The sequence below is a fragment of the Gymnoscopelus braueri genome (genome assembly GCF_963280865.1).
Source record: "Gymnoscopelus braueri genome assembly, chromosome: 1".
NCBI classification, from domain to species: Eukaryota; Metazoa; Chordata; class Actinopteri; order Myctophiformes; family Myctophidae; genus Gymnoscopelus; species Gymnoscopelus braueri.
The window spans coordinates 15,981,829-15,993,348 of record NC_137603.1 but is presented as its reverse complement, the minus strand read 5'-3'; the positions used below and the strand labels follow the sequence as shown (position 1 = coordinate 15,993,348).

The following is an 11,520-nucleotide window of genomic DNA, read 5'->3' as shown; positions in this document are numbered from 1 at the left end:
CTGGTCACTATACTGCCTCCCCCTGGCCAGCCGGGGCGCCTGATGGAGGGGAAGGGAACTGGTTGGAATAACGTGTTCCTTCCACGCGCTACGTCCAACCAGGGAAACTCTCCCCTGTCAGGTGACAAGAAGGTCAGTTGGCTCTCATGCATTGAAGGAGGCATGAGCTCGGCCCTGGCCTCCCTAGGTTGGCAGAGGGAAGGTAGTGCCCAGGACTACATAGACAATTGGCACTGGGTGTAAAAAATAGGGTTACAAAAAAATAAAAAAATATAAAATAAACACCTGGAAGGCAATAAAACTCATGCCAAGCTATTTGTAGATTATTCACCTTCTATCAACACCATGAATGAGTGCATTTCAGGTGAGCTCTCATCATCTTCTCCACTCATTTATATTCTGTATACTTAACTGATTAGTGCTTATATGTATTTGCATAGTAAAATAAATACAATTAAATTAACACCAGCCAAAAAAGAGGGCAAAAAGCACGGTCTTGCCTAATTGTATGTCACACATGCACTCGCCCACTTGTGGAGAATATGGTGAAGGATGACTTATCTGACCATAATTAAACCCTTTTCAAGAGACCAGTGCCAATGGTTTTCTCACCACAGAACTCTCAAATGTGCATTCATATTTGTAATGGGTAGTTAGGTACTGCAAACCCCTCTCTATGCAGTTTTGACAGTCCTGACTCCTGCATTGACATTCTCAGTTACCTGTGGAAGACTTGCTCTTCTGTTTTTCCTTACTTATCATTATTCATAAGCATAACGGTCATCAAATGTGGGCTTTCGACCACAATTTCCAACCCTATTTACTTTCCCATAGATCAAAAGTCAGATGCAACTTAAGTCACTGTTCATATTGAAAAGCTCCTGACCAAGTACAATGTGACTATTGTACTCGTATGTCCCTGTTTTGGTAGGAAACAGTACCTGATGAAAGCAGTTTTTAAGGTAATTGTGAAATGACTTCTCTCTAATGGAAGCTCAAGCACAGGTTTGTGATATCAAAGCCTATGTATTTCATTGCTGATCCAGAACTGCTTTTATATTCAAATAATATCTTACACCTGTCAGAATTGAATGTTGCACCTCACATATCTGACTCCCATGAAAGTGTTATTTAGCTCTTGACATTGATTAAGTCTTTATTTTTTATATATGTATTTGATGGGAAATATGTGATCAGATAAGAGAATGTGCAAGATCAATATTGTTCCATTTAAAAGCCACTCTATCCTCACAAACGTCATGAGCCATAAAATACAGAATGGGAGAACGGCAGGCAGGTGACCCAGAGAGGGGGGTGAGCAACTAAAGGCATATATATAGTCAACCATTCATTTCTGCGCAAGATAGGCTACAATGTAGACAACCGCTACATTTTCAATAATCAATCAAATAATAAATGCTTCTTTATGGCCACTAGCAAAGCAGCTATTTAGTGGTTAAAAAGAGTAATGTCAAGTGACCAGGCTAGTATAAAGTATAGGACACAGGTACGTTCAGACTGAACGCAACAAACTTTGTGTTTTGTTTACTTGCAGGAATCGTGTCAACCACCAAAGTGGTTAGAGTGTAAAGGTGGGGTGTAATGGTGTTGAAAGCTGATGAAAAATGGACAAAGAGCTTGGCAAGAGTTTTTTTTTTTACTGCTTGGTGTTTGAATAAAAGCGAAATGGTTGGCATCCTTACACCCCGCCCAGCCCTACAGTATATGCAAACTGAAACGGATTACGGATCAGTTCCTGAATCATTAGTTTGTTTGTCTGTAGCCTGCTTACATGGTCTCTTTGCCCAGCAGCTTGTTTGTGTACTTCAGAAAATGATGATTGATGGTAGTTAACCACCCTGCTGTGCGTGACTCTAGTCAATCAGTCTGTCCAACTATCCCTGAACAATCAAGTTCATTTCCCTTCTTTGCGGTCTGTGCATGTTAATCATGAGAGATGAGATAAACATAGATATGTCATCTGAGGTCATACTGTGTAGAATGGACACTGTAGATGACTGACGTCACAGGCTGGCCACATGAGAGCCACGCTGTTCCCATGTCTATTGTGAGATCCACTTGATTAGATCTTTCTTTAATGAGTTGGCCCCCTCAAACATTATGCAAAAAAATATTCAGATGTTATAATCATTTGAAATAATTGTCTTTCAAACTGCCTAGCTTCTGTGGTATGACATTGCTGTGTGCTTAGTCCGTTTGTATTATCAATGGATTTTCATTTGACCAACAGGTTTCCCATAGACTCTATGGGAAACCTGTTGGTCAAATGAAAATCCATTCATTCATCCAAAATCCATTGATGGCATAGAGAACAAGATGAGAAGCAGGACAATACACAGTAAATACCAAAGAGTGTGAACAGTCCAGGTGCTACCTGAGCTTTTGTTGGAGGTTAAAAGGCACCGATAAGCAATGACATAGACGGCTTTGCCCACATCATCATATTACATTTTATTCATCATTCATTTTATAGTATTCTCTTTCATACCATTTATTTGTTAAAGAACTAACATCCAATGCAAACGTAAAAGATAGCCCAGCAAAGCCATGCTGTGTAAAACATTCAGCCAACTTGATAATGGGAAAACCAGTGACTGTTAAATGTATTAAATTATGTGGACAGTGTCATTGCTTTGTCTAGCAAGCTCATAGAGCAGAGAGGTACTATTGTTTTTTTTCTTTTTTAAGTTTGTTGTTAATTTTTCTGGGTCGATAGGCTGGATATTGAAATGCAAAGGAGTCTGACAGAAGCCTCGAAACAACGATAGATTAAAGCAAAGAGTTGTATCTTTATTAAAGATTGCGAGATACAGAACCGTTTGCAATGCAGTAGCAGAAAGAAAGCCATGTAAAACCTCCCATCTTTATACCCCTATGGTTTTCAGATAGCCTCCCACAATATCCTAGATATTTTTTTTTTAAATAGCAGATCTACAAGCTCACAGCGTGTTGCATCGCGACGCGTTTTGAGCTTGTAGATCGACTATTTTCAATCCTAATTACCCAATAAACTAGTGGTTCCCACTGGCAGGTCCTGCCGACATGTGGACCTACTAATGTGTTACTAATGTACACTTTTGCACCTTGTGTCAGTTTATGTGTTACTAATGTGCACTTTTGCACCTTATGCTTAAACTCATGTACAGATCTGCTGGTCTAATGTTATGCGTATGTGTGTGTGTGTGTGTGTGTGTGTGTGTGTGTGTGTGTGTGTGTGTGTGTGTGTGTGTGTGTGTGTGTGTGTGTGTGTGTGTGTGTGTGTGTGTGTGTGTGCGCGCGTGTGTGCGTGTGCGTGTGTGTGTGTGTGTGTGTATACTGTATGTCGATATCTTGATCTTTCTTATATTCTCTTTGACATGCTTGACCTTGACCTTACCTGCTCTCCCGCTTATCTCCCCCTATTATTTGAGAATAATAAATAAACCACAAAAGACCCCCCAAAAAAAGATTGATCTCAATGTTCTAATTGGGATGTGCCAGTGTACACGTTCATAACTCCCCATCTCTCTCTCTGTCTGTTTCCTGTCCATCTCCCTTCTTAGACTACCAATACAGGGAGAAAAATATCAAGAAAAAATTAATGTATGGAGGAACCAGGCCGTTGAGGGCCTTAAAACAAGCAATAAAAGCTTAAAATGAATTCTAAAATGAACAGGGAGACAGTGAAGTGAGGCCAAAACCGGGGTGATGTGATCACATTTTTTCTTTTCTGTGAGGAGGCGGGCAGCTGCATTTTGCACCAGCTGCAAGCGCCTGAGTGACGACTGGTCAATTCCTGTATTCACCTGTTTCCTAGGCTTTCCACTTCCTGTGTGTTTTCCACTTCCTGTCGATTTGATCCAATGAAATCCAATGAAACTGGTCAGATGACTAATGATATCCAATGAAATCCGACAGGAAGTGGAAAACACACAGCCTAGGAAACAGGTGAATAGAGGAAATTACAGCAATCTTGAATAAATGAATGTGTGAATTACCCTTTCCAGGCACCCATGATTAACTTCTAATTACATAACATTAACACATGTACCTTGTGTTAATGTTGAAGTTTTTCTGCATGTTGTCCCTCAAATTCAGCAACTCACCATTACTCTATGTACTGTATGTACACTGACAAAACAGTGATTAATCACCTAAACCCTTACTTAGTTGGCCGAAGTACCCCAGGGCTATATGCTAGGACTCAGTAGTTCTCAACCTTTTCAGGCCACGACCCCCCCAAATTAATCATACCGTATTTGACCTGGGGCCCCCCCACCTGGGGCTATTTTCCCACCTTTTGCCTCTTTCTTATATTATTTGACAACTTGGCCCATGTTTTACCAGTTTTTATAGTTTAGTTTGTTGATTACTTTTGATGCAATAATGGCCTTTTTCATTTCATTTCTTCACTTTTTTCTCCCTTTTTTAAGTCTTAAACGTCCTCAATTGTCACTTCACTGTCATCTGGGACCTCCCAAAAATCATGTGGGGACCCCCCTGTGGGTCCCGACCCACAGGTTGAGAACCACTGTGCTAGGTGACTAGGTCCCCTCCTATTTTCACTCTACTATAATAGCAGATCAACAGCTTGTAGGTCTGCTATTTTCGCCGAATGTTCACCCTCAGAATATGGAGACTGGGTTTGTGTGTTTAACTCATCACCACCAGTGCCCCATGAGAGTAAATATTTAGATTGATGTGGCTTGATTTGGCCCATGGCGCTGAAGATGGAAGGACCACATGGAGGTATTTGTTCAGTGGTCCATCTGCGTCATTGGGTTTAGGGCGTGTTCATCATAGTAGGGTCTATATAGCTCTCTGATCTCTCCCACCGAATACAACAGCACTCTAGCCACTTGTCACACAGCGACTTGTCAGCACCTCTCTGTGGACAGTGCTCCCTTGCCTCAACAATGCAAGCCGAGGAATACAATCGAAGAGGTGATATTGGGTTATATTTCATATTTTGATACCTTTATATTGAATCGGTCTTACATCATAAGTTTTTAATGATTGATTTTAAAGTTCAAATCAAGTTGATGTAATACTAGTCGTTACTGTGTCTATTGTCTAACAGGTAAAGAAATGGTGGACTACATCACAGAGTACCTCAGCTCCATCAGAGAGAGGAGGGTGATTCCAGATGTGAAGCCAGGTTACATGAGGGAGCTGATCCCTGACTGCGCCCCTACAGAACCGGAGGAGTGGGAAAGCATTTTCCAGGACATTGAGAAAGTCATCATGCCTGGGGTAAGTGCCTGGCGAATCCAGTGTCCGGGGACCCCCAGGGGTCCTTGAGGGGATTCTTTGGGGGTCCACAGCTAGATTTGTTTATATAGCATCAAAATATACGTATTCTTAATCTTATACTTTCCCCCCCAAAAAAGAAGCAAATTATATATATATATATATGTGAATATTTTCAAAAGGAGGTCCGTAGGCAAATACACAATTTTGAAAATGTTTGAGAAGCACTGTTCTGATCTAAGTGCTCTGCAGGTGGTTCACTGGCAGAGCCCTCACATGCATGCCTATTACCCCAGCCTGACGTCCTGGCCCTCCATGCTGGGAGACATGCTGGCCGATGCTATGAACTGCATTGGATTCACCTGGGTAATTAATGGGAGCCATTTTGTGATATTAATACTCTGTACCCAATGTGCTGCATAAAACCAAATGCTGTTGTTAAAATACCAGTTTATGTATAAGTGATGAAGAATAATGATGGTTTTGGTCAGGCTTCCAGCCCAGCATGCACAGAGTTGGAGATGAATGTTATGGACTGGCTGTGTAAAGCCCTGGGGCTTCCTTCTTTCTTCCTGCATCACCATCCTGACGGCAGAGGAGGAGGCATACTGCAGGTACAGAGTACTGCAGTATCCTACTCAAGTATAAGTATTGTTACTAGATTTAAATATCACTCAAGTAGAAGTTAGATTACTTGTGTTGAAAACAGATACCTTCTTCTTGGCTGTGGGTGCTCGGATACAGTCAATAATTAGTATAGAAAATACCAGAAGATAGATAGATATGCCTTTATTGATCCCACGGGGGAAATGTAGTCACCAAGGGAGTTACAACAGTCATACAAAAGGAAAAAAAAGAACAGATAATGAGAAAACTGCAAGAATGAGTGGAAATAGCACTCCAAAGATAAAAGTCTGTAGGACAGATTAGATTTTTTTTCTTTTGCTAGATTTCTTCACCAGGGCATCAAAACGGGTTTGCAGCCTGAAATATGTGAATCATTATCTTTTGGAGTGCTGTTATTTCCAATCATTTATTTTTTATACAAAAGTAGTTATTTTGAGGACTACTCTGAGTGACTCAGTACTCTGAGTGACCACAAGTAACAAAGTTACTTGTGGTCATTGTGGAAGGGCCAATATGTCATCCGGACCATAACCATTTCAATATGAATATGTCCTACCAACCAACCAATCCCTCTCCAATTCAATGATGCTCTCGTAAGCATCTTTTCTTTATAAAAAAAAAGCTTTCTCAAAGATTGACTTCCAGGGGAAAAAAGGTGAACAAAAGTGGTTAAAAGCTAACTTAAATGCCGTATCCACTCTTGCGACACAATATATATTAGCCTATATTTGTAGGATACTCTGTAGTTCTTTGTAAGCCTTTCCAAATGTAGAAGAAAGAGAGAAAGGAGTGCATCTGTTTGGCAGAGTAAAAACAACAACATGTTCTTTGGTACAAATGGGTGACAAAATTGATTGGCAAAAAAGGGAAGAGACCAAGGCACTCTTTTAAAAGCCTTTAATAGCCTGGCTAATATGTGGCAAGAATAAAACATACACCTGATGAAGGCAACAATGCCTTCATCAGGGTTACTAAAATACTCAAATATAGTTGAGTACAATACTCCATCAAAAGTGCATGCAAAAAAGTGTGATGTATCTCAGTGGATGGCACTGATCTCGGTTTTGTTTGAACAATTCTGTTGATTTTGCACTTGCCTTTCCGTTTCACCCTCTCTCCTGTCAGAGCACAGTGAGCGAGAGCACCCTGGTGGCTCTGCTGGCAGCCAGGAAGGACATGATCCTTCAGCTACAGACACAACTGAACCAGGAAGTAGACGACGTCGTCCTCAATTCCAGACTGGTGGCCTACGCTTCAGACCAGGTCAGGGAGAGTCACTCATTCTGATGCACGCTTAAAAGAGCCCGTTCTCATTAAGAAAGTAACAATGGATACTGTGCTTTTCCTTTCACTTACATATAGTAAGTTATTACAGTGTTATAATTACATAGTACATGTATTACGTATTCAAACAGTGTAAATGTTTGAAATGCATTGTTCAAATGTGTTATTATTTTATAACTACCACTGCAATCTCATGATTAAATGAATGATGCCGTGTGGCACTGTGCCTCCCAGGCCCATTCCTCGGTTGAGAAAGCAGGACTGATCTCCCTGGTGAAGATCAGGTTTCTGCCTACCGATGAAAACTGTTCTCTGAGAGGGGAAACTCTGAAACAAGCCATTGAGGAGGACAGGAGCATGGGCCTGGTTCCTTTCATGGTAGGCACACGCTGCTAGAAACTAGAACAGGAACTCAAACATGCCTTTGAGCCATTAAGACCTGAGGCTGATTGTGCATTTTTTTCTTTTAAATATATATATTTAAAAAAAAGATTTGAAAGGGAATGACTACTTCTAAATCAGTAGTTCGCAAACCCTTTCATGTCAAGGTTCCCCAAATTGATATATATTTGGCCACGGGCCCCCTATCTGAAATTTTTGTGCCAGGGACGCCCAGAAGAGAAGATTTGTGATAAATTGTTTTCAAAATTATTCAAAAATGTTCAGACACTTTCAACATTTTTTTTTAAATGTTAAAAAACAGCAGCTGTACAAGGTCGCAGCGCGGCACGAAGTAACATGCTGTGAGCTTGTACATCTGTTATTTTTGAATAGCCAACGCTATAATCTAAAATGACACCTCCTTTCCCGGTTTTAATGGTTTACATTTAAAGATTGAGAATCAGATTTGAAGTCATTTTAAGAGTTTAAGAAAGTATCTCTTTTTGTATCCGTTTTCCAGCTGTGTGCCACTTTGGGAACTACAGGAGTATGTGCCTTTGATAAGCTAACTGAACTGGGGCCAGTGTGTAAGTCAATTTGTAAACGTGTTCATATATTTACCAGTTAACCTCTTCATTAACATTGCAATAAATATTTTAAGGTCCAATGTTTCATTTATGTATTGATTATTTTAGAGTTTGAATTCATTCTTTGTCTAGATTCAGCTGTGTGTTGTGGTTGACAGGTGCAGAGGAGGGTCTGTGGCTCCATGTTGATGCTGCGTATGCTGGCTCTGCCTACTTCTGCCCCGAGCAGCGCTGGTCGCTGGAAGGCGTTGAATTTGCACAGTCCTTCGTCTTCAATCCGTCCAAGTGGATGATGGTCCACTTCGACTGCACGGCCTTCTGGTGTGCATTACCTCTTACTTATGTAGGATAATACTATATATACGTAAACTAAATATGCATAGTAACAGGAAAATCCTGACGACAGTTCATGACATTTAATTACTAGGGGAATAAAACCGTTCCCAATTTTGTAGTGTGCTTTCCTGTATACGTTCAAAACTACTGATGAGTAAGAACATACTTAATTAGGTATTTTTATCTCATCGAGTATACTTTCTTTCGCTTTTTTATTATAATCTTGTTATTGATATATTGTATTGTTATTCTGTGGAACATATGGCCCACCAATGTTTCACTGCTTGTACCTGTCCTCTAAGTGACATTTACTGTAAATCCCTCTTGATTCTCTTGATTGAACATGGCAGACTGACCTAGTACACTGTGATGTAAGCAACACAGTTAGAGCTACTAAAAGTAATAATAAATGTGAAAGATTTAGGTGTGCCAATGGGCAAGCATTGACAGTAGTCAACAGTAATGTCGATGCTTGCACATTGGCACACACAATTCCTAACACACCAATTATCAATCATGTTTGCTGCAGCTATGTTGCTTATATAAGTTTACTAAAGTCAAGTCAGCCTGCCATATTACCTTCTGTAGTTTTTAAACTGTACAGGTAAACAAAATCCAAAATCGGATTAGGGTTTAATTCCCGCTTAATTATGACATTCTCTGAGATACTGTAAAACGCTTTTCCTGTGTAGTGGACACATAATCTTAAAGAGCCAAGGCCTAAAAGTAGACTTTATTCAATTAGGGCTTAGTTTGAAAAGCTATTATTGATGAAGACGTGGATCTTTCTTGTTGCTACAGGGTCAAGGACAAATATAAACTCCAGCAGACCTTTAGTGTTGACCCTGTCTACCTCAGACATGAAAACTCACAGGCAGCCACTGACTTTATGGTATGATTTCCATCTGCTTGCTTCCATCCATTTGAAGATTCAGCCATCTCAGTGTGTCCGTTTGTAATGTGACACCTTATTGTTCTTCTGTCCAGCACTGGCAGATTCCCCTTAGTCGCCGTTTCCGTTCTCTGAAGCTGTGGTTTATGATGCGTTCCTTCGGACTGACAAACATCCAGGCTCACATCAGACATGCAAGTGGCATTCCGTTCTTTGTACATTTTCTGTGGGGTCTGGTGAAATTAAATATAGAGATATAGAAATATAGATACATTAAATTGACTGCAGATACAAACAAGACCCAAACAGCGGCTTGTATGTTGTTTTGTTTTGTTTAGTTTTTTGGTACTAATGTTTTAACATTTTTTCCCCATCCAATTAGGGAATTGAGATGGCAAAGCTCCTAGAATCCCACATTAGAAAAGATCCTAATTTTGAGGTTCCTGCTGAAAGACACCTTGGCCTTGTGGTCTTTTGCCTTAAGGTATTTAGCACTCGCCCTGCATGCATCTTTTCCTTATAACTCCTCCGACTTTGCATGAAACTTGGCATATTAATATATAAAGTAATAATTCTCTGCAGGGGGGAAATGACTTGACCCAAGAGTTATTGAGGAGACTCACACGGTCTGGCACCATGTACCTCATCCCTGCAGACCTTCACACTAAACGCATCATACGATTTACGGTGACATCACAGTTCACCACAACTGATGACATCCTCAAGGACTGGGACATCATCTCCAAAACAGCCACCAATCTGCTGGCAGAGATGGAACCTCTCTCTGACGCAGAGGAACCAACGGTAGGGGAAAGTGAGGGAACAAGAGAGCTTTCAAGATCTGGCAGTGACAACACAGCCAAAGATGGCCCAAAATCAGAGAGAGTGTGTCCTGGCTCCAGTCTCGACAAGGTGCAAGTGGAGCTGTGGATTGACAAGGCTTGGACTAGGCCGACAAGACCGATGCGTTCACTTAGCTGCAACAGTGAACCTTTGCCGTACAACAATATCGGGCCCCTGTCTGGCTATGACTTTGATCCAGCAGTTGTCCAAACTGTGGGGAATGCCAAGGCAAGGCCTTTGCATTCACTTGCAGGGGCAGGCCCCCTATTTAAGATTCCAGAGATGCCCTCAAATGTTCTGGGTAAGCAGGTCCTAAAAAAGCTTACAAAGCTCAACAGTGCACCCAGCTTCTGCAACCAGTTGGTGCTATGTGATAGATGTCAGCTGTGCTGCCCAGTGAGGGGTTCGCAGATTGCTACTAAACACTCCTCCAACTGCAGAAGGCCTAGCTGTATGTCTTCTCCTGTGGCCAATACGGCTACCTCCACTACTCCACTGGAAGCCTCCACTGTACCCGAGTTTCTGGAATGATTTCTTTCACAATTAGCCCAAAAGGAAAGGTCACATTATACAGGCCAGAATTCAGCAATTGATAATAAAGATATTTGCCAATATATCAGTGTCAATGCCAATATATCAGTTCACCTAGAGCAAAAGCAGTGTTGGTTTTTGGCAAACTGGTCATTATTATTCCACTGCAATAATAAAAGGAAATAATCCTACTGATGTCAAGGTATACAAGGAAGCATGCGATTTGTGATAAAGTGTGTGAATACAAATAAAAAAGATCTTGAAATATACAGTATGTCATCCTTGTCATCAGTATGTCACACTTGGTTGGGACCCATTCGTGGGTCGCAGTTTTTTGTGGGTCCCTTTAGTTTTTGTTTCCTACATTTTGTTTTTAATAATTATTTCAAAACATTTTCAAAAAACATGCCCCAAAAAAAAGCTAAAATGTTCATTAATTAAAAACGAATTCAATGATTTTTCAAAGTGATTTCATGAATAAATAAATAAAATCAAAGAAATTCCATAGATTAGAAGACGTAATGAAAATAGCCAATCTACAAGCTCACAACGCGGCCCGAAGCGACACGTTGTGAGCTTGTAGATCTGCTATTTTCACTAGTTTGGGTCCCGGAAGCATCTTTTGGGTCTTGAGCTAAAACGTTTGGGAACCACTGGTGTAGTTAACTTGCCATGATACCATTATTCACGGTGAAACAGCTCTCAAAGTCACTCTTTTAGCCCATAAACAAACACAAACAAAGCTGATTCAGACAATATAGAACATCACAAAACCCAGTAGTTCTTTTT

The 11,520-nt window shown here is 40.7% G+C and overlaps 1 protein-coding gene across 1 annotated transcript; it reads left to right on the top strand.

Annotated features, from left to right (window-relative positions):
* The first annotated feature begins 5,085 nt into the window (after window positions 1-5,085).
* Window positions 5,086-10,856, top strand: hdc (histidine decarboxylase). The gene is made up of 11 exons (XM_080430214.1): window positions 5,086-5,253; window positions 5,503-5,616; window positions 5,742-5,864; window positions 7,003-7,140; window positions 7,396-7,539; window positions 8,063-8,129; window positions 8,288-8,450; window positions 9,267-9,357; window positions 9,453-9,551; window positions 9,740-9,841; window positions 9,940-10,856. Exons 1-11 carry the CDS (start codon window positions 5,089-5,091, stop codon window positions 10,729-10,731), a joined length of 1,998 nt encoding a protein of 665 aa, XP_080286340.1. The 5' UTR covers window positions 5,086-5,088; the 3' UTR covers window positions 10,732-10,856.
* The last annotated feature ends 664 nt before the right edge of the window (window positions 10,857-11,520 follow it).

Coding starts and splice junctions, on each gene's coding strand:
- hdc (XM_080430214.1), top strand. CDS start 5,089: ATGGTGGACTACATCACAGAGTACCTCAGCTCCATCAGAGAGAGGAGG. Junction 5,254..5,502: donor AGAAAGTCATCATGCCTGGG/GTAAGTGCCTGG, acceptor AGTGCTCTGCAG/GTGGTTCACTGGCAGAGCCC. Junction 9,552..9,739: donor TCCAGGCTCACATCAGACAT/GCAAGTGGCATT, acceptor CCATCCAATTAG/GGAATTGAGATGGCAAAGCT.